Genomic DNA, 24,839 nt, shown 5'->3' on the forward strand with positions numbered 1-24,839 from the left:
CAGACAGATGCTCTTTGTTGCTGTATACACTGTAAATGCTTATATGCTCAAAAAATTTAAAGTGTTCAGTATGACCTGACTTGTTCAGAATGATCGTCAAAAATAAATAAATAAATAAATAACACATTGGATAATTTACTGTGAAACTGTAAACTACACTGTAAAATATTTGACCTTAAATTTACAATAAAGTACTGGCTAATAATTGCATTACTTTAACAGTAAGGTACTGTATGTAAATTCACAGTAAATTACTGTGAGGTACTTCATAATAACAATATTTCTGTAAATATTTATAAATATTAAAAAGTGGAGTGGTGTGATATAAGGCTGTAATATGTCCCCAACCTCCCGCAATCCCTAACCCCAACCCCAGAACCATTCAAATACAGTGTTATAGTATAATCTGATGGGATAAAATGTCAGGACACAGGAACAGCAATAAAATTAGCATCTTGAATCTAAAATAACTCTTGGTATAAAAATAGTTCTGTGAAAGAAAAAAGTCAAAATTGCAAGATATAAACCATGAATCTATGACAAAAATTGTAACATTTTGAGAAAAACATTATTTGTCAGCTATTTGTGAGCTATAAAAAAAACTCAATACAAAATTCATTATTGATAGATATAAAAAAATAACAACTTGGTGATACAAAATTTTGAAGAAATAAAGATCAGAAATGCAATATATATGCATTAAATGTGGAAAAAATAATAACAGAGTATATACAGGAATCAGAGAGTGATATTCAATACCTTTTAAGACCTTTTTTAAGACTCTTTCCATACATTTTAAGACCTTATAACCACTTTAGGTTTCAACCGGGAAACACTGGCGAGATTTTAACTTACAGTATATTTACTAAATGTTAATGTAAGAAAGTAATCCAAAACTAAAACATTGTTCATATACTGAATAAAAATCTACTAAATCTAAATAATTAAGCAGGTTAGCGCCTACAGAACTGCAGATATAATGGCAGTGCCTTGGTTACTGCAGTAAACAAAGCAGTATTTTATTGATTTCATAAACTACACAGCATCCTGATAGTCACAGAAATTAAAAATATATATATAATTTAATATTTTGCCATTGTTAATACTTTTTAAGGGCCTTAAATTTCTTTACATTGATTTATCCATTTTTGATGACTTTTTAAGGCCCGATGGACACCATAAATAACTGCAAGAAAGCAGTATTATAAATTATTATACTATAATATAAAGTATAAGTTTGCTATACTAGGCTAGATTAAAAAAGTTATAAACAAAATATTCTGGGTGGGGAAGCATTAGTTCTTAAATACAGTTGAAGTCAGAGTTTTTTTTAAACCCCCTGACATATTAACCTCCTAACTACGCAGGTTAGGGTAATTAGGCAAGTTATTGAAAAACGATGGTTTGTTCTGTAGACTATCGAAAAAATGTAGCTTAAGGGGCTAATAATTTTGACTTAAAATGGTGTTTAAAAAATTAAAAACTGCTTTTATTCTAGCCGAAATAAAACAAATCCGACTTTCTCCAGAAGAAAAAATGTCATTAGACATACTTTGAAAATTTTCTTGCTCTGTTAAACAACATTTGAGAAATATTTAAAAAAGAAACAAAAATTCAAAGGCGGTGTAAAATTCTGGTTTCAACTGTGTATACTGTTCATTTTTCGGAAAAAAAAATGGAATTACAAAATAAGAACTCTATTTTGATAAAAACTCTATTTGCAAGTTTATGTGAATCGTGATAGAAATGTACAATTTTGAGGAAAGAAAAAAAGTCAGGATTGTAAAATTCTCAAAAAAAAACAAAAAAAAACTCAATTTTGAGAAAAGTCTGAATTCTGAGATGTAAACTCATTTTGAAAAAAGTCAAAATTGCAAAATATTAACCCAAATTTGTGATTTTTCCTTTTCATCCTGTGGCAAAAACTGCCTTCCAAAAAGAGAAATATCGTTGCATCATATTAGTTCCATATGTAACATTGGTCCAATAAAACTTTCACTCTTTGCATAGTAGCTTCTGCGAACACTCGCACTTCTCTCTGTCAGTCTCCTTTGGGTTTTGTGGCAAACTTAGAGTTGAGTGGTTGTTTGTTAGTAAAGACAGGTGCAGGCCTCACCCCACCACACACACACGCACACGCACACACACACACACACACACACACACACACACACACACACAAACACACACACACTTGCACTCACGCGCACACACACACACAGTATAAACAGACCCAGTAGAAAGGGACTGGTCTGACAGAATGCCTTTTCACACCTGACTGGGCCTAGCATAGGGCGACAGGCCAGAGCTCCCAAAGCACGACACACGCGCACACACACATGGGTATCTGTACTGTATTTAACTTTGAGCCCTCTAGACTCCAGGATAGTTTAAAGGCCTTAAAGACCGTCTGTTGAGGGTGACTCAATTTAAGTACCTACACACACAAACAGAACCAGGGCAGGACCCAGAGGATGAAAGTAATGCACAAGCAGATGGACTCAGCCCAGCAGAACCAAGTGGACCTGTAGGAAAGCATCACACACTCTTTTAAAACCCTTATAAAGCCTGCAGACCCGGGCGACAGTCAGCATATGTTGTCCATGGTCAGGCACTGACACAGGCTAAAAACAGCAACTCACTTTAACAGCAAAAAAACCTGAAGCTGAACAAAACAACTGTGCAAATATTTTTCACTTCAAAAACTGATAGTAAATTTTACAATAAATTATTATAAGGAAATTGCTAGTAACACACTAAAATTATGAAAGGTAAATAAACATAATTACCATCAATATGCCAGAATTATTACACACAAAAAAACTTTTAATATGCAATCTCTTTTGAACTGTTTTCTTTCTGTTTGCTTTAAAGAGACATCTAAAACCTTGTGAATTTCTGTTCATCTTACCATCTGATGTGTTTTGTAAAGAAATTTCAATAATTCAGAAGTTTTGTAAAAGGACAAACGGTCTAATAAAAAATATTTAGTCAGTAAATAATAAACCATTTTTGTTACCATACTGGGCATATATACAGTAGTTCAATATGGCAAAAACACAACAAGCATGCTCTGCGGTGTTTAACTTTGGAAAAGTTTACACAAAATAATAGGTTTGTTCATTCTTTCTTACTTTTTCTTTAGTTTCTTTCAATCTTTTTTTGTTTATTCTTTTTCTTTCTTTATTTCATTCTTACTCTCGTTATTTTTTTCCTTTGATTTTTCTTCATTTTGTTCTTTTTTGTTCTTTCTTTCGTTCTTTTATTCTTTCTTATGTTTGTTCGTTCTTTCTTAAATCTTTTCTTTCTTTCTTTCTTTCTTTCTTTCTTTATTTCTTTCTTTCTTTCTTTCTTTCTTTCGTTCTTTCTTTCATTCCTTCTTTCTTCGTTTGTTTTTTTTTCATTCTTTTAATCTTTTTCATTTGCTTGTTTGTTCTTTCTTTTTTTGTTCCTTCTTTCGTTTGTTCGTTCTTTCTCTCGCTCTTTCAATTGTTTGTTCTTTCTTTTCTTTCTTTCTCTCTTTCATTTGTTTGTTTGTTCTTTCTTTTCTGTTCTTTCTTTCTTTCTCTCACTTGTTTTTTCTTTTGTTTTCTCTCTTTTTCTCTTTCGTTCGTTGGTTCTTTCTCTTTCTTTCATTTCTTTTTCTTTCGCTCTTTCTTTCCTTTTCTCTCTTCTTTCTTTCTTTCTTTATTCTTTCTTTCTCTTCTTCGTTCTCTTTCTTTTTAGTTCTTTTTCCTCTCTTTCTATATTTCTTTCTCTCTTTCCTCTTTGTTCTCTTCAAGTGCATACAACATTTTCTCACATTTTTACAAAAATCTTTTAAATGTCAACTTCTTAATATTTTACCTAGACAAGCTAAAAGCTCTTACGTAGTACCAAAAAGCAAAAATAAATAAATAAATAAATAAATAAATAAATAAATAAATAAATAAATAAATAAATAAATAAATAAATAAATAAATAAATTTAAGGTAAGTTATAACTTGTTGCCAGTTCTTTTTTTCATTCTGTCAAATCAAGAATTGTGGATGATCTTCTTTTGACCTGATGTGGTGTTACAATGGTGCTCTGAGTGAGGTTTATCAAAATAACTTGGTTTTTGCTCACATTTCTTTTTCTTTTTCTCTTTCTGTTTTTTGTGAGTTAATTGATTAAATAATGTATTAATATTTTTGCAATGCAGTGTTGTTAAAATCAAACTTTCTTTCTTTTTCTTTCTTTCTTTCTTTCTTTCTTTCGACTTTAAGTGGAAATTATTAAATGCTATATACAGATTATTGTAGTACATAACACCATATTGCAGTTTCCATGTTGTACATTAAAGTAATGTGTGATATTAATTAAATGCATGTACATTGAGATTGGGGTTTATATAAGAGTGTTAAGGATAAAGAATAGTTTAATGTCATTATTACAGTGGACATAAGTAACAATAAAAAAAGTTATAAACTGTATATAAAATCAGCTTAGTTAAAAAAAAAAAGAATTGTATGCTTCAATCTAAATTATGCATATACTGTATGTACGCACAAAACCATGCAAAAAGAGACACCCAAAACTGATGTTTAATTCTAAAATTGTCTGAGAAGATTTCCTCTACGATCAAAAATCTAAATATTGTGATTAAGAGAATTAAACTAAAAATATCAAAATAAATGTTTTACTTGCTTGTACATTTTAGCATTATTCTTTCATTCATGTCAAAACAATTGCAACAATTTATAAAAAACTCAGGAAATTTTCTTTTAACACTGAAGAAAGGACTCATAAAGCTGAGAAACGGTGAAACTGAGAACAATTCTTTAAGACTTTTAACCTTCCACAAAGCTCTTTAACAGCCCCGGAGGCAACATTTTCCTTTCTTTTTATTCTCCCTTCGTTCTCTTCACTCTGCCACCCCGCGCACCAGGCTAGCGCTAACGATCTGGCCTTTTCATTAGGCAGGCTAGCTAATTAGACTGTGTGTGTGTGTGACGGGTCGAGTGACTGCTTGGCGCAGCGCGATGCTGGCAGCCCATTTCATGCTTTATCACGTCTTTTAATTGACAAACAACCTGCTCTTTTCTCTTAGGCTGAGGTCTATATTCCAGGAGTCTGTATGTGTGTGTGTGCAGATGTTTTAGCGCCCCTTGACGTTTAGCTGTGTGTGTGACTGTCACATGCCTTTTCACCCTGCTGGATCTTTGGGGAGAAAATGCTCACTGAGTTTGCCAATTAACCACTTTCAGATTGTTCTGTGACAAAAACGCATACACACAGACGGACGCAAATGCTGAAAAACGCACACAGCGACTCAAAACTCATGTAAACAAATCCTGAAGTCACAAATATCTCAGAGACATAAAAAAGCAGTAACTTTATGCACTTTAACACAAGGCTAGTTATCAAATAAGCCCTTAGTGGTGAATGAAAGCTGATCTCTCTCCTCCACTTAGACACACCGCCAGGAGTCCGCCATTTATTCACATTCACACAAAAGGCAAAACCAGCGGGACCCTTGGATTTTTTTCTCTGCTTGTCGCTATCATGACTAATACTGCTTGTGGTGAATGTGTGTGTTTACATATATGTGATGCATTACACACAGAAACAAGTTATGATGAACTGGAAAAAGAACAAATAAATGGGCCACTCTGTATTTTGAGGTACAATTCTCATTACTAATAAAACTGAAACTTATGCCTCAATAACCCTCTAATTTGCCACTTATTAATAATAATTATTACGGTAGTATTTAGGTTTCGGTGTTAGGGGTGTAATATAAGGCATACAGAATATGTACTTAATAAATACATGTCAATTAAAAAACAGAGACTTTAGCTAGGCATGGGGATGATAACTGTTTTCAAGGTATACCACGATCTGAAAAATTCAAGTTTTTAAAACTGCTTACATTTTCTGCTATACCACTCCTAAGGTGCGTGTAAGATTTTTTTTATTTACGTTTTTTTTTTTTTTTTTTAGGACAACAATATATCCAGAAGATCTCTAAAGATGCTGTTTTAAATTGCTGCAAGTTCCACCAAGTCAAATTTAAGACTTTTTAAGACCTTTTTTTAGACCATGAAGAATAAAATATTAGACTTATATCCTTAGTTAAACGCTACGGATTTTCTTAATAGCCCAACAGACGTGTTTAAAATCATTTAAGACCTCTAAGACAATATTTCAGCGAATTTAAGACTTTAAGGCCAAAAGTTTAGTTTTTGTAATTTAAGATGTTTTAAGAATTTTTAAGACCCAGTGGACACCCTGGTTTACTTTCTCCAAAATATTTTAAATGCTTCTCAAAATAAAATATTTTGTGCTTAAAGGGGAAAACAAGTTTTTGTATTTTCTCCAGACATTTAAAAAAAAAACATAGTTTGGAGCAGTAATCACCATACTATGAAATCATAACATTTCTTTTCCCAAAACAATCATACGTCAGAATCTTACACCGGCCCATGTCTAACTTTAATAATAGGCAGGTAATGAGCCACTAATCAATAGTGAGAATTGTTACTTGAACCAAAGTGTTGGCGTTTTGTTATCATATACTTATCATTTTGTTATCATATTCCTTATTATATACTTAAAAAAAAGAAAAAGAAAAAAGGATTTTTGCTGCATGTTCAAACAACTCAATTAAAATGAGATAAAACCTCACATTTCTTGAGGTCTTTTGGGGAAAACTTAATTGGTTTGTGTTAAGAAAACATAAAGAGATTGTGTGAAACCCAGCATTTCTTACAGCGCAATTCAGATGATTACCATAATCAGTCATTTCCTTGGGCAGATTCTGTACACAATCAATGCTTTCACAAAACTTGTCTTTACATTTCATATAAGAGACATATGAGAAACAGTGCTTACTGTAAGGTGGTACTGTCTCCAGATTTGTGGACAGGCCTGTTGAAAACAGAAAAAGGTTATTGTGAAAGCCAAATATTTACAAGAAATAACTCTGAAACTTAAAGTAAACACAATCACATACAGATTTTTGTAATTAAACAAAGACACAAAATCCATGGAATGAGTTAAGGTCATTAAATGTCCATCTTTGATATGTTTGTAAATCTATACTTTCTGTTTTGCTATTTCTACTTTAAGTAGTAGTTTTGTTGTCATTGATTATACGTACAGCATTTAGAGCAATTACATATCAAACTACAAATAAATCTATAAAATAATCCCATCCTAAAACAACACTGTTGAAAAATAAATTATTTGTCAAGATCCCTCACTTTAATAGTTAAAATCTATTTTTAAATGAGCGTTCAACAATTTTATAAAAAATATAAACAACAACAAATGCTGAGGAAACTTCTATCTTGTTTCATCTATTCACATACATATCCATCTTTGCTCTTCCCAAAGTAAAACTGAACAATTGACATTGTTTCCTAATTTTTTGTGAATATCTATATCCTAAAATGAACAACTGTTTAGAAAAAACTACATAAAATAAATAAAAAAAACTCTCTAGCCATGAAAGCAATGACAAAAAACGACAACAATACCGAAAAAATGAAAGACAGTCTCATGAAGGGTACAAAAAGAACAAACATGATTACAATCAGAGTTCAACAAAGAAATAAAAGCACTGACAGCAACAGCTGAATGAAGAACCCTCCTCTGTAAATCAGCAGCTTTCTTCAGCAATGGAGATTTGTATAGTGCTCTCCATTCTGGTCCAACATGATGCTAAAGCTACGTGGGCTCTCCAAGGAGTTTGCTTATTTAGTTTCTTATTATTCAAAATCCTAACAAGCAGTCTGTATACCAATTTTCTATCAGCATCATGCACATATTTGGATCCTCAACTTAAAGAAAATAAAAAAGACACTGAGAGAAAGAAAGAAAAAAAGAAAGAAAAAGAAAGAAAGAAAGAAAGAAAGAAAGAAAAAAAGAAAGCAAAATGGACAAAGGAAAGCAAAAAATAGTCAGTAAATAAAAATGGCGGAGAAAAGTGGAATGTGAAAAACATTTTAAAGAGGAACAGAAAAAAAAACAAAACAGGAAAAAGAAAAGGTTAAACAGAAAATAGGAAAAGGGAATTTAACTGGAAAAATAAAAAAGTGGCAGATAAAATTAAAATAAAAAATAAAATAAATGTATGGTAATAAATTAAAAAGAACAAGGTAAAAGAAAAGATAAAAAATAAAAAATAAAAATAAACAGGATAAGCAAGAAGGAATAGGAAAAATAAACTAAGAAAGTTAAGTACAACAGCAGAAGTGAAAAGTGCAATGTTGACAGCTGGAGTCGCCCCAACAGACACTGAGTATTTAACAGACCATGAGTAAGCAGTGCATTTACCCTGCGACTCCCATTTGCCCCATCTTTCTAAAAACTGAAAGTGTTGAGGGCACAGCAGCCAGGCTCATTTATACAGTTAGCTTTTCATTTAACCCCACCTGAAGAAAAAGTCAGAGGCTCCAGCACCCCTGTAGGGTCACCCTGCTGAGCGTATTGAAGAAAACATTCAAAATCTTTAAGAATCTGCTTTCCCTTCTCTCACTTGCTGTGACGAGATCATACAGCAATGAAGCTATTAAACCCATCTCCATATACTGCCAGATGCAAAATCCTCAAAATTAATCATTTTTTAAAAACTTTTTTGTGAATTAAAGTGACAGGCATTGTGTTAGGGTTTGTTTCTTTCTTTCTTTACAGGGTCAATGCACATGAATCAACATGTTACTGTAAAATGTGCCAGAATTAGCCAGGAATGTTTATTTTTCATCTGTAGACCCTTGACAGAATGTTAAAAAGGCACAGCTAAAAATAAAAGCATAGCATAATATCACAAAATATAATATAACATGTGTATATAAAAATGTTATAATAGTTTTGGATTTTTCATTAGTTTTATTTTTTATTTAATTTTAAATTTTTGCTTTCAAATTTAGTTTGTTTAAATTAGTTTTTAGAGGCAGATTTACATTTACAGTTTCTATATGTTTCAGCATTAGTTTTTTTTTTGTAAATTATGAAATTTGTTAAGGGTGCAAGATTCAAAATCATCAGAATAAATATTGCATAATAAAAACACAAACAAAGATACCCTAACGTTAATTTTTTTTGACACATAAACATTACTATCTATCACTACCATCTACCTATCCTCAAATTCAAATACAACAATCCACAAGACAGCAGCCCTAAGTACAATGTGTGCAAGGCTGCTTCTGCGGTTAAATAAACAGTAGTGATGGGAAGTTTGGATCTTTAATTTGAACTGGAAATTTTGTAACAATCTTCCCAAGTTTGGACTCAACATATCCAAAATTCATCATCAGCAATAATTTCAGTCAGTTAAAACATCAAATCTGAAAAGATTCTAACATTTACATTTTGCAACCCAACTGAAACATGATTCCCTTATTTAAATTCCATTACGAAAGGTCTGTTTCACCAGATCCTCTGATTTTAGCCCTCGGTTTCCCGCGCTGCAGTAGTTCAAGTTTACCTCAGTCACAGCAGGTTGTCATGTACGGTTTATGTTCGATTGACCTGCTGAATCACGCATGCACAGTATTATCGGTTCACCGCTTCTCAAATCTGATTTTAGTTTACTGTTCTAATAACTGAATAACTCAGTATATTTTGGTTTATTTGGGTCAGAGGTGGGTATAAGGCCTTTTTTAAAAGTAAGTAACTTGCGAGTAAGTGCTTAATGTTACTGGAGTCGTGAATCATTTCAAATGATTCAGTTCGATTTGGTGAATTAGTTCAACTGGTTCATTTATAAGATCTGGTTAGAAGATCCTTTCAAAAGGATTAATTTGCGATCACAATACAGAAATAAAACCCAATATTGGGCACAAATGTGTTAAATTAATACTTTTAAGTGTCTGCTTAGGTCGTATTTATTATTGTCACCGTGCTGCTGTCATGTCCAGTCGTTGTTTTTGTCGCTGGAGCAACAGCAAGGATGACTGGAAGAGGACCGGCTTGATCTGGCCAATGGCAGCAGGATTACAGAATCTGAGGTGCGTCCGGGTGAAACACTGGCAGCGCAAAGTATTTTTACTATAACTTTAGTTAGTTTTGTATATACACAATTTCAGTTTTAGTTTTATTTTTAAACTATTGTTTTATTTTTTTTTTTTTCAGTTAACGAAAATTATTTTTTAATTCTAGTTTTCTTTTTTTCGTATGTTTTGTTACTATAATAACCTTGGTATATATATAAATAAGAGACAACGACATGAAGCAAAAAAGGAGGGGTCATTTCAATAATGGGCAAATACTGAAGCTAATTTTAGATTCTTATTTTTGCAAACAAAAATTATTAAATCACAAACTGTTCCAAATTAATCACAGATGTTTTATAACATATTATCAGAGTGGTGAGTAATTTAAATAATAATAAAAAACATTGAAGTATAAATAGGGAAAACATTACAGGGTTGATTAAAAAACATTATAGGGTTGATTAAAAAAAAAAAGTAAAAACTTTACAAACATTTACATACCCAAAGCCAGTTTAAAAAAGCTAATATCAAGAACACCGGTCACTCATTATTATGAATTATCCTACAGTGAGCTAGAATCTGGAAAGCAAATGGCCCGGCTGATATTTGTTAACTCTCAGAGTTCATTAGCAAACTCCACATTGCCGTTTTTGAGACCGCTGTAATTATAGATTATAAGCATAATTAAAACTCATGTTGTACTGGCGGATGAAGAATTGTTTGTTCAGTTAACCAGCAAAGATCAACCACCATAACATCCTATATTTACTGCACATTCTAATCCAGATTTATCAATAACCAGAAGTCTTACAGGGCTCATGGACACTGATCTATGAAAAATGTACAGTTTAGGAAATATAAAAAACAAATGTAACTCATTTTGACTAACAGAATTCAGCAGAATATTGGACTATTTAACTGCACTTCAATCCTAAATGTGTTTGTTTGTCATGTTATGCATGAATGGGACCCAATTTTGTTTCAATTAAAACTATGCCAAAATTATATTAAAAATGTTTCCAAATCACAAGACAACAGAAGATGAACAAAACTTAACTAGCTTGTGTGGTGAGGGATTGTGTTCTAGTTTTACAAAATAACAACAAAATATTTACAAATACTGTGTGTGTGTTTTAGTGCTCAGGACAGGAGATGCTTAAACATCAACACAAGATGGAATGGACAGAAATGCAAACAAGAAAAAAAAAATAGTTCACCTCACAAACTGTGGCAGATACAAGACATCATTTCAAAGCTCTGTTTTAGTAGGTTTCTGCAAGTTTCACCATGTCAAATTGTAGAGAAGTGTGACTCGGTACTATAGAGATTGTCTACTTTAATAGCTGGGTGTCTGTTTGTTTTGCCTAGATTCATATTTTCTTGTAAAGAAAGTTAATCATATTACAAAATATATTTCTCTTGTTTCTTATTTCTCTAAACAAAATCAGCAACTTTTGTAAAAGCAGCAGTTCATGTGTGTTTTCTTGTTGAACTCAATTAATACCTTCATCATTCATAAATTGTTTTGAAGTAAATTGAAGTGTAAAATTAAACACCGTTTAATACATTTTAAGACTGTTATGAATGTAACTTAAGACCTAACAAATGTCTATTTTGTAGTCGTAATACAACTAATAATTCCAAATATAATGTATTAAAATATATAATGTAATATTTTTGAATATATTGTCCAAAAGATGTCTAACAGAGCAAGAGCTTATCTAGTTTATTTCAGCATCAGTATAAACAAACTAAAACGGTGACTGTGCTGGGATTTTACACTTTAAAAAAAAGAAATATCAGAATATCTATATTTTCTGGCATGAGTTGAGGTGTTTGCACATTTACAACGTCCTCTGCTGATGAAAAAAACTCTTTCACTGGGGACTGAGATGGCTGGTGTGAAAAGGTAAGCCCTTCCTAAACCAGAGACCAATGTGTACGGAGATAGTCAATAGGCCCTCTGATCCAGGGGGCTGGCCACTGGCATCAAATACTGATTATAAAATAACTTATTTTATAGTAGGATAGAGACAGGAGTTGAACATGATTATGAAGGTGAATCATTAATATTACTTGTATAATTAATTAGTATAAGTATCAATGTGATACACTTAGGAAAAGATAAAGAACAGTTTTAAATATTCAATAATAAGCTAATTATTAAAATATGCATAAACTAATTTGAAAAGAAATAAAGGGTAAAAATAAATACCTGCTTCTGTAATAGAACAACTTTCTCTTTTGATCTGCAAAACATCTTCACACTTTCGTGATAGAAACACTGATGCATCGTGTGATCTTCGTAGCACTCGTCTGAGCAAGCTGAGCTGCAAAACATCCAGTCCATGTGGTTTGCCTTACTAATATTTTTTTGTGTACAGAAGAATGTGACAGAAGTTTTTCACTTTGTTGATGGTTTATGTGCATCATATTCATTGTTCTGTTAGTGTAAGTAAACATCTTTTTGCAGTATTTGCACACAGTTTGTGTTTTGTCTGGCGCACTTCACCACTGTCATTTTACTCTGCTGACCCAACTTATGCTCGCTACTGATGCGCAGGTAAAGCGAACTTGTGGCTGTAAACACAGTGCCCCCTCTGTTCAAATAATGTATCGCGATTCATTCAACATTTCTACCGATTTAAATTGATGGGCCCTATCATACACCCGGCGTAATGTGGCGCAAGGTGCGACACAATTGTTGTTTGCTAGTTTCAGCTTGGCGCAAGAGTTGTTTTGATGTTTTGTGCACGCTATTTAAATGGCAAATGCATTTGTGCTCATATGTGTGCCCATAGGCGTTCTGGTCTAAAAAGGAATGCGTTCTTAGGCGCATTGCTGGCGCATTGCTATTTTTAGAAATTATAATAGATTTTTCAATAGACCGAAACAAAGCAGGTCGAAAGTCCAGCACAGAGTTGCGCCTCGCTTACACACTGCTTAATACACACAAGATGTAGAGCAATACGCAAACAGGATATAAATATAAAGGATTAAAATATTACAAAAAATTATTTTCTAGCCTACATAAATATGAAAAACCAAAGCTTTCATGCCTTCTTCATCTCTGGAGGTTCTTTCAGTTCATTCAACTTGCTTTTGTATAATGTTATCATTATTAGCAGTATTATTTATTATATCCATATTTATATTTGTTTTATTAAAAACAAGCTTAGATTTTCCCACCTGTCAGGTTTAGACCATATGGGGCACAGCATGTGTATTGCATGTGTATACAGTAGATGCTTTGTTTAACGGTTTCCTTGGCTCTTAAAGGGAATGGGAGATGAGACTCTGATTGGTTTATTTTAAAAACACAGCTATAACTCATTAAGAAAATAAACTGAACCCTTTTGGCCATGCGCCACGGCACAAAGCGGATTTTTCCGTCCTATTAGCAAAAATGGATTCTGACACGCCCTGAAACTGTTTGCGCCCTGCGCTCTGCGCATGGATCTTCAAAATAGAGCCCGAAATTTCAATCGATTTTCAACCTCTTCATGGTGAATTGTTACGTCCCTATTTATTAAAACTATTATGTTTAGAAATGTGTTGATAAAATCTACAGAGGGGCTAATAATTCAGAAGTGCTAATAATTCTGATTCAATTGTACATTTAAACAAAAGAAATAAATATAAGACCACCAAATCAAAGAAAACATACTAAAGCACAAAGGGAGCACTTACAGTGTTACATGCTCATAAGCAAATTAAGACTAATTTAAAATCATTTAAGATAGGGGTGTCCAAACTCGGTCCCCGGTAGGGCCGGTGTCCTGCATAGTTTAGCTCCAACTTCCTTCAACACACCTGCCTGGATGTTTTTAGTATACCTAGAAACAGCTTGATTAGCTGATTCAGGTGTGTTTAATTGGGGTTGGAACTAGGACCGAGTTTAGACACCCCTGATTTAGGATCTGAAACACAATACTTCAGTGAGCTTTTGCAATAAAATATTTTGTAATTTTTTATTGTCTAAAACTGTAACTTTTTTTATACTAACTTTTTAAGACCCCACAGAAAGCCTGGTTTTAACAAGCTACATCTTCTCGCTTTCATCTCTCCTGCTGTTTCTTAAAGTCACATTATTTCTCTTCCTCCCCCATTTGTGTCTCTCTCAGTGGGGTTGTTGTTGGGGGTGACGAGTGGAGCGTGTGTCCCACTCACAGCCTGTGAAGCGTCTGTCTTAATGAGAGAAAGAATGGCCCAGGAGAGAGAGAGGGAGAGAGAGATACACTTGCACAACTCTGAAACAAACACACACAAACTGAGTACTCACGTCGATGAAGTGTCCGGTCATGCCGCAGCGGTGGCATCTTTTGTACCAAAAGGCTCTCTCCAGACAGTCATCAGAGGTGTGGCCGGGCAGCGAACAGTTCGAGCAGTGACGGTTTGGACAGGTCCTCAGTAAGTGTCCCCGAAGCCCACATAATGAGCAGCACGGCACCTTCTGCACACAAACACACAAAAAGTCACAATAAGCACACATAGCTTTTGCTTTAAAAATCTTTGTCATTGAATTGTCATGGAGCATTACAACTATAGAAAACTTAATTTATAACTTTAGTTTCCACAGTTATTTTATGTAAATATACCTGAATAAACAGTATTCAGAGTTCAAAATAATATCACAAATAAAAAAAGAAAAATATTTAAAGAATATACTTTATTTTTACATTATAAATCAAAAGTATAACTGAATAACTTCTTGTTCTTTATCCTACGGCTACTTAATATTCGTTCATTCATTCAGATTGAATATTATATTAACAGCTAACAAATTTAGTCCAGAATGTTTTATATACACCATGGCTAATCAAATATGTGACCACAAAACCATCATAAATGCAATTCATGCATTTTAAATATGTTTTCTATTGATGTATGCTTTATTAGAATAGGGCAATGTTTGGCTGGTATTTAACTATTAGAAAGTTTGGAATCTGAGTGTTCAAAGAAATCAAAATACCGAGAGAATTGCATTTAAAGTTAAATAAATGAACTGCTTTGAGTAACATGATTTTTAATTAATATTCTAATGATTTTTAACAACAAGGAAAAGCTAAAATTTTGACCCATAAAATGTATTTTGGTTAGTGTCAAACATAGGGTCACATATAATAAATGTTTCACATTGTCTTCATTGTAATTCAGAAATCATGGCCAAATCATTTTTTTTATACGATTAATAACTGTTGTACTGCTTAATATAGGCTCAGAATGGTTGCAATTTGAAAGTCTGCATAAAATAAGAAATGTACAATGGTTATTTAACTAGTACACATTGTTGGTCATAAGGTGAACAATTAATCATTGCAAGTTCTTTGGAATTGCCGTTCTTCTCTGATGTTGTTAGTTTAATGACTTGGGCTGAATAAGCTTAGCCACGCCCCTCCAACTATTAGTTGCGAGTGAAAGATAAGAGCATGAACCTAAAAGTCTGTGTGAACTGAAAGTTGCTGAGACTTTATATCTGTGCGTTGATGTACTTCAACTGAAACGGAACATTGATTAGGGGCAGGGCTTTCTTTCTGCACATCATTCCCTCATGGCAAACTAAAGATAAAAGGGGTAAGGTTAAGAATAGTGGTTGAAGCTGCCAACAGAAGGACCGCCACTCTAAATGCAAAAGCATATAGTCAGACTTTGATTGAAGATTACCAAAACAAACTTTTTTTTTTCTTCAGTGGATTAACTTGCATGAATTCATAGTTAAGCTAAAGAATAACAATGTTTGCTAGCAAAATAAACATTGCAAATTTTGATTTACCTTAAACTTTAATTATTTCAAACCTGATTGAGATTATGTCTTCTGTTAAATACAAAAAAAGATGTTTTGAAGTTTGTTAGAAACTAGTAGCAAAGGAGTTCTATATTATAATTATTTTTTTATATGGATGCCAATGGGAAACGAAACATTAGGACATTTTTTAAATATCATCTTTTGTGCTCAACAGAATAAAAAAAATGGAAATAATGAAGGTTTCGGGTTATTGGTGAGTAAATAAAAGTTTTTGAGTGAACTAATTCTTAAAATATAACATTTAAGTCACACAATATTCCAACATGGATTCATTTTACAGTTCATAATGACCTATAAACAGCTGCATTACACACAGTACTCTACTCAATTTAAATCGATTAATCAATGCAGAAATTGCAAAAATGGCAAAACTGTTTTTCTTTTTGGCTAATGCGTTAGTAAATGTTTAGAGGAAATGAACAGTGACCTTTGCTTTGGGGCAGATGACTGTAGTGAAGGGTGGATAATGATATACCTTTAATGTGGGGCAGTTTTTGGAGAGATGACCAGTCTTATTGCAGTTGCGACACGTGATGGATTTTTCAGTGTAGTATCTGTATGTGGAGCGGTTTGGGACATGCCTCGGGCCGTGCCCTTTATTATAGATCTGAGCCTATACACACACACACACACACACAAAGAAAGAAAAAAAATAGTAATCACCTCATTTAAAAGACTTCAAGAATAACAACAATTATTTAACATTTTAAAAAGAAACTGTAAAGAAAACACTGTTATATTTTTTGATAGCTTCCAGCTTAGCTAAATAAACTGTAACATTACCTGTTTATCCTTTTCTGATACAGTCCACTTCTGCTCTTGCCCTCTGTAATTTACATATTCTACAAAAAAAAAAGATCAGTGCATGAGAAAAACAAACTGAAACCATCAACATAGATTTAGATAAACTTTAATAAGAGATTGTGTTTGATTATGTGTGTGTGGATGGCAAATGAGGCCCACACCCCTAATTTGACCTTTTTTTTTTTGCTCATTCTCAAGAGACAGAAAGACAGTTACTACAGCAATACACAGCTGCACATCAAGCACACACAGCATTGAAATACACCACACACACGTACACAAATAGAAAATATGTGTAATATATAAAAAATACTTAAGCTAGTTTAACATAATAGCTGTACTGAAATATGGGTAACACTGTAATATGGGTGTACATTGTCTTATTTGCTAACAGTAGTTAGAATACATGAACAAACTATGTTTTTTGCATATTTTATAGCATTTTAAATGCTAATTAGCTTGCCATTAAACTTTTAGTAAATAATTGCATTAACTAAGATAAATAAAGGCTTCATGAGCATTGCTAATGGTTGGTTCATGTAAACTGAGAGCTTATAACTAGGCCCACACAGAATCTGGGTGCACAGAAATCCGCAAATATTTAGCCCATAATTGAATCTATTTACTTGTGTAAATGTGTGTAAATGTATATTTATTCAGTTTTAAATATGTTTCAGTAATATTATTGACTAAAATGAAAGTGTTCAAATGACTTATTTACATTATAGTTTAAAAGTAATAGTTTCAGTCTTTTGATAGATATATTATATGAGAAACTTGCTTTGTTAACCAAATAAGTGGATCTAGAGGGATTTGCATTGTGAACATTAGATAAAAGTTATTTTATAAATTAAGTTTTTAGATATGATACCCCCTAAATAATTCAAAATAAATCCGCTGATTTTTACAAAATTCTCAGCAGAAATAGCAAAACACGACCGCAGATTCTGTCTGGCCATACTTACCTAATAAGAAGACCTAATTGTGAAGTTTTTTTGCATTTATTTATGTGCTTTTGGCATTTCATATAACTACAACAAATATAGAAAAAAATACAATACAATAATTATACATATAAAATACATTATAGAACCTATGACAACCAAACAACAGCAAAATATAATTTAGCTGGTCAGGTAATGCATAAATAAAAGTAATTATAAAGTAACATTGTTCTTATATTAACAGAAAAAAATGCACTGACCTGACTATAGTTTTAAAGTCAAATAATAGTTTGGGCACATTATAAAAACCTTATAAAAAATGAATAGTGAATATCAACTACACTCAATCTTTAATTACTATGTTATTGACAGGAGTCATTGGTTATGCTTGCATTTCTTCTAATCTATTAAAAGGTGTTCTAATATCTGTCCCCATGTTTTTAATTTATCATTATTGATATATTTCAACATCTCCGAAGCAAGTATGTTTATGAGATCTCTACCCCATATACCAAATTTAGGTACAGGTTCATTTTTCCACATTTTCAAAATGACCCTTTAGGCAATTATCATACCAAATAACATGGCTTGTCTTTCATGTGTATATTATGCAGCTTCTTGCAACACAAATTATATTCTTGTTAAGAAACACTGTGAAGTTGCACACCATTACTTCTAGAGTCAATCCTTTTAGGTGTTAACATCAAATATAATTTGCAAGAGTGATTTTAAATGCATAGAAAGCACATTGAATTGAACGCTAATATTTCATTTAACTTCTGTCAATGTAAAATGTCAAAGTATATAGGTGAAACAATGCTTCATGTTCATGTATTGTAACAGATATTTATTTGAAAATAATTTAACATTCTGAATATATAAGAGTGATGAAAGAATATATGATAAAAATAACAAATATAAGAATATAATACATAAGAATAAACAAAAAATATTTAAGAATATTAATATTATTTCTTTATTATTAAAATTTTGTTAACAAATGTGTAGAACCTGGTGATCATATTGAGAGTGTCATAGTATATAAAAATAAAAATCACAATAAATTAGAATATTGGATACATTTATATATAGGTTATTTATATGTTGTCAAATGATTCTTGTTTGAAATAAGACAAGATATGTTAATAAATAAACTACAGTTACACCGAATGACCTTTAAATGAGTGTTTTCTCTACAATACAAATGCATGATTTTCATGAAAATGTATGAATATTTGCTTAGAAAGAAAAAACAAACAGGGACATTTAAATCAATTTTAAATAAATGAATAAAATTGTATTATACATTTTATTACATCCTTGAAAATCCTAAATTTCGTCTTTGACCCAAATGCAATGCCGTTATGAAAATGAACCATATTCGTTCATTCATTTGTGTGCGCTTTTTAAATCTACACACCCAACACATTGCAACAATGCCCCCCAAACATCCCTGAGGACCTCAAGTACAATAAACAGGAAACATTTCCTTTAATCCTGATGCCCCCCTTCTTTCTTTCTCCTCTCTCTCGCTCTCTCTCTCACACACACACACACACTCACACACACACCTCCGTGTCTCTACGTGGGGGAAATGCCTCGTCAGTCACGGCCCAGCAATCACACAAAGCCAGAGAAAGGAGGACCTCACTATGGTAATCCTGCCAGGCCTATTCACAATGACACACACGCGCACACACACACACACACACACACACACGAACACACTATAATGTACCTCTCATATGAATATTAGCAATATTTTCATAAATCCACCAATAAATCTCCCTTGCACACCTAAATAAAATAGTATGTGGGGTTTTTGCAAGTGGCATCTACACAAAATAAAACCATTGCCAGAGGGGGCGCTAGAGAGTAAGCAATAATCAACGCCACAAAAAAAAAAAAACAACACAACTTTTCCCTACCATACAGCGAGACCGAGATGGAGGAATGAAAAGTAGAGCATGGGAGGAGGGAATACCGGAATAGTGACAGATGCTACTTGTACGTCTCATAGGTATGCTAATTAACATAGAGCTAACAAATAAAAATAAGAGGTGTGTGCGGCGGGTGCAACTTCATCAGTGTGTAAATGTGTGTTTTAATGAATTCCAGCTGACTAATAGTCTAAGGGAGAAGAAAGCTGGCGTGCGCCTGGCCACCATGTTTGGGTCCATGGAGAACTTAACGGATGTGTAGGAGAAGCTAATTAAGCATGAACACAAGCTCCCATTGGAGAAAAAGAGACTGAGACACCATTCTGTCTTTAAGACGACTCTGTGTGTAGGGAACAGGCCATGTGACGGCATATCTCAAAACACAAACTGCCTGGGACTCTCTGACTGTTTCCTCTCAGAGACGAATCATGGTCTTGAACTAAACTGCTGCTTGAAACTTCTTAATGGAATCCCTCCTTGGACAATTCATTTAGCCTGAAGCCTCAAGTAAACACGCGGCCAAGAAGGAATCAATCACAAAGAGTCAATATACACAGCAAATATGCTCACAATTCTGGGGTCAGAAAGATTCAAAAACTGAAACATATCTATGTGCACAGAAACTGCATCTAAAAAATTATGAAAGTTATTGAAATTTCCATAGCTATATGATCCTTCAAATTAGGGCTGCATGCTGCATGGGAAGAACAATTACATTGTAACGTTCTGCTTTTCTGCAATATACAGGGTCAAGTCTGGTGACACTGATGAACATGAAAGTGAAGCTAAACATCTTCCAGGGCCTAAACAGTGTCCAGATCGAAAAAATATTGACCCACTTTGGAGGAGCGAGTCAGGAAACATTTTCCTCCACTAGCATCATATAGTGACCTGGCCACTATTCTGCAAGAAGAATGGCTCAAAATCCCTCTGGTCACTGTGCAGGAATAGTATCTCATTCCCAAGACAAATTGATGCTGTATTGGCTGCAAAAGGAGGCCCTTCACAATACTAATGAATTATTGTGGTCTAAAACCAGGCAATTCAGTCTCATTGTCCCCTGCATATTTTGATAGGAAATCTATTTCACCAGATGGCTTCAATAACTCGAATATGTGTGAAGAATTCACTACTTTAACCTTTTAACTTCCCTACCAAGAAGAAAACTTTTGGATTGCATTTCTGAACTCCTATTGTCGCTAGTTAACACATTTAATGCATTTTTCCAACACATCCCATAACCTCTACCAAATGATTGATTTGCCGGTTTATGGTAAAAGCACTGGAATTTATAGATATACTATAAAAAAATCTGAAAATATGAAGTGTAAGGCAATTTTATTATTTTTAAAAATTCAAAAAAAAAAATTTTTGAATTCTAAATCCCCTAGTGACGCAGTGGCGCAGTAGGTAGTGCTGATACCTCACAGCAAGAAGGTCTGGTTCGAACCTCGGCTGGGTCAGTTAGCGTTTCTTTGTGGAGTTTGCATGTTCTCCCTACATTCGCGTGGGTTTCCTCCGGGTGCTCCGGTTCCCCTCACAGTCCATAGACATGCGGAACAGGTGAATTGGGTAAGCTAAATTGTCCATAGCCATGTGAATGAGTGTGTGTGGATGTTTCCCAGAGATTGGTTGCGGCTAAAAGGGCATCCGCTGTGAAAAAAACATGCTGGATAAGTTGGCATTTCATTCTGCTGTGGTGAGCCCGGATTAATATAAGGACTAAGCCGAAAAAGTTTTTCTAGAGATGGATTGTTGATTGGATGAATGTTGGCCCAATAGGGAATATTAGACAGAGGAAAATTAAGACCCGTTTAAAATGATTTAATACCTACCCAACAATATTTCAGTGAATTTACAACTTTTTAAGGCCTAATTTTGTTTTTGAAATTTAAGAATTTTTAAGAACATGAAAACAGTAAAGATACGGTCAACCATTTGGTAGAACAAGAAGTTAAGGTTCCTTCGATTTTATTGAGGATTGAATCTGCATAAAATATATTAAGCTAGATAAAAGACAAAAATATTTTTATATTTTTCTGAGAGGTCATAATGATAGTCAGGCACAGATGTTGAATAGTCAAGTATAATAAAATAACACTTTGCAGTCTTCTACATATAAATTAAATGAAATCAGTCTTAGATAAGCCTATATACCATTTCTTGAGCCTTTAAACGTTGTAACATAAAAAAAAGGAAATCTTTGCAATTAATCATGCATCTTAAAATGTGGAGCTTGGTTTAATATAACCTCTACTTGAAATTGAACATCATGTGATGTGACTCTTCCAGTTGCGCATATTTCTATTTTGATGCTGAAATGATATATTGTGGAGCTCTACTTTACATGCTCCGGAAAGACTTCACTCAGAAATGGCAAAGCTCTAAGCAACAAAGTAGACGAAAAATGTATGCCACTAGACACCGACCCCCATGGATCCCATTAGGTTGGACAGTGCAAAAACAATTTTTAAGCAATATTAAGCAGCTGTTTTCCACAATGATATGCATTCTAAGAAATTTGAGGATTCCATCAATCATTGATTCCATTGAAGCTAAATATTCAATGGGGGAAAAAAATGAAGGGTGCGTTCCTCATGATCCAATCAGCTGTGATTAATCAATAACTCCAACTCTACATTTTTCCCCCACATTGAATATTCAATATCTTAAAAGGAACTAGACCTTGATGCTGGCTTGCAATCAATTATAATAACTCTACCATCATCTACTTTTAACCCTCAAAACCACTGTAAAGTGGTTATTCTATGTTTGAAATTCTATGGTTATTATCATTACGCCCAATTCACAAGGGGCATCAGAATGAATGCTTCCCATTTCCTTTGAATGGGTGGCGTCAAGCGATGCCGAACTGAATTGGGGATTTGTTGCTCGCTGTAGAAGTTAGGAATTTCTCAACTTTACAAGCACCAAAGGAATCGGGCAGTAGTGTAAATTTGAAATATTACTGTCAACTGGCACTGAATTATCAGCCAACAAACATTTAGAAGTCTGTATTACCAACACAGTTTGCTTAAAATAATGATTAATTTGTTATTGATAATAAATGAATAATTTCTTAATTAATAACTAACATGAATTCCCCATTATAGGTATCCTATACAATTGGACCCTTTCACATTTCTAGAGTGCATAATTACCAAGTGATAGTTGGAATCTACAAGATAAATGTTCGTTTCAACAACATCAGCAAAAGAGAGATTATAGTATTTCTATTGCTGCATCTGACACCTACTATATAACAGGCAAAAAACTGATAAAACAAGCATCTCTGAATTATAATATAATATATTATAAATATAATAGTTAAAAAGGATGCAAAAAAAAAAAAAACACCTTGATGACAAACTACTCCCTGACAGATTTTTTAGTATGCTGATTACAGACACTTTACCAATCTATTAAGGTCACATAAGAGGTTTTGTGAATGACTATGAATTAGTTCGACGAGCAATGATGGGTCAAGTAACAACATGGCGAATGTAGCAACTCCATATTACATGTATACTATGAAACATATTTGGTTATCGGTAACAAAGTTATTATACATAAAAAATAAAAATAAAAAATAAAAAGATTCAAAGATGATTCCTTGGATTTAATTTTAAGATAAGTGGTTGTAAACAATCTATTTGGGCTGAATTTAAAAGACAAATTAAGTTGATTATAACTAAATTTAATTTGTTTATTGAAATTTAACCCAAATCAATTGTTTGCAGCAAGTTTGCAGAAATCTTTTTTTGTGTGTGTAAGTACTTATGCAAAACAAGTATATAAAAGTTAAGACAATTTCAGACACAGCCAAATTTGAGAGATTGGTCAGAAAAAGATTGAAGTTACACAAGTGACAGTAAAAGCGAATAAACGTTAAAAGCATGTGAACTACCTAAGATCTATTCTGAACATACTGCAAATATGTGTGGACATAGGCAGGTAATGAAAACATTAACTATGTTTTTAGCTCAATAAACTCCTAGCTCGCTGCTTATTAGTTAATAAGATTGTAGTTGGGTTTAGAAATTAGGTAGCTGTCTAAACAGCCTGCTAAAGATGATTTTAATCATAGGTGCCCTTTAATAAAAGAATTATAAAATGTTATCCATAATAAGGTACACTGTAAAGAATACAGGGTTCCACGTAATGCATTCATGTTGACCCAACACATATCAATTAAGTTAAATTAACACTTTTAACAAACTTATGTGAATAGAACATAAAAAAATTAAGTTGTCCCAATGAAATCTCAAGAATTGTGTTAATTCAGCTCATTTTAACTAAGTAGTTTGAACAAGCAAAAAAATATATATTTTTTGAGTGTATAACAACCAAGCATATTGAAACTTCCATTTACAATGTTTGTTTTTAACTATGCAAGTACTTAATTAGTGTCTATATTGGAATTAAATTCTAAATTAGCTTGAATAAAGCAATATTTTCTCTTCCGAAGAAGTGGATTCATCAACATGATTCATCTGAATACAAACTTCTTGAACCAGTAAAGTTATAGGGAAATGGACAGAAATGTGGTTCATGTAATACATCTAAATATGTATTTCAACAATAAATGAGAGTTGCAGGTATTTGGAACGACATCATAAGTATAAATAAATGACAGAATATTTAATTTATAAGAACTAATGCTTTAGGTAAAGAGGGTCCAATCTGATTCCATGCTGATGTAAACCATAAATCATGCTAGAAACCACTTTCGAATCTTACACTTAAGATCAATCACTTGCCTAATCACAAAATGACTCCAGAATCTAAAAATCCTCCAATGTTTGTATAGGTAATACATAAGATCTCCAACCTGGTGACACGCACCCATAGTGAGCACCTCTCGTCTCCCTTAACAACCTCCCTCAAGTGTAACCATTCAGCCTTCTCGAAGCAGACTAACCAGCATAGGGAGAAGGGGGGGAACATGGGACTGAACCCCAAAAAAAGCTGATCAAAGCCTCGAGCAGGACCTGCCGTTAACCAGTTTTGGGGGTTGCAGGTCCTTTGTGCGGTGCTGTTGACTTCTGCCACTGGGCTGGCGGAGGGGACAAAGAGAGCGGAAGAGAGGCCAGCAGTCAGATTAACACAGCCATACATAACAATAGAACCCGAGTGTGTGCAACCCCGCGTACCTTTGTGTTTGAGGGTGTACATTTAAGAGATGGAAAGAGGGAAGTTGCTCATGTTCAGTCCTACTTTTGGTTCTTATTGCAGAGCTCGTCAATATAGACTGGCCCATGGCACAGGGTCAGCGTAAGTGTTTCAGGAGAGTATGGAACTATTCTTACAAGGGCTAACATGCACTACTAAGATAATTAGTTAATAGTTTTATTGAACAATGATGTATTTAGCAGTTTTAACT

At 33.3% G+C, this 24,839-nt stretch overlaps 1 protein-coding gene across 2 annotated transcripts in view; it reads right to left on the reverse strand.

Moving 5' to 3' along the window:
* Window positions 1-24,839, reverse strand: part of zcchc7 (zinc finger, CCHC domain containing 7) — a 107,211-nt gene that overhangs the window by 22,125 nt on the left and 60,247 nt on the right. For both annotated transcript variants that reach the window (NM_001301358.3, XM_009307728.5), the window contains 4 exon segments: window positions 6,856-6,891; window positions 14,245-14,415; window positions 16,244-16,381; window positions 16,552-16,610. In NM_001301358.3, coding sequence (NP_001288287.2) covers window positions 6,856-6,891; window positions 14,245-14,415; window positions 16,244-16,381; window positions 16,552-16,610 — 404 coding nt within the window.

Source organism: Danio rerio, chromosome 1 (genome assembly GCF_049306965.1).
Source record: "Danio rerio strain Tuebingen ecotype United States chromosome 1, GRCz12tu, whole genome shotgun sequence".
NCBI lineage: Eukaryota > Metazoa > Chordata > Actinopteri > Cypriniformes > Danionidae > Danio > Danio rerio.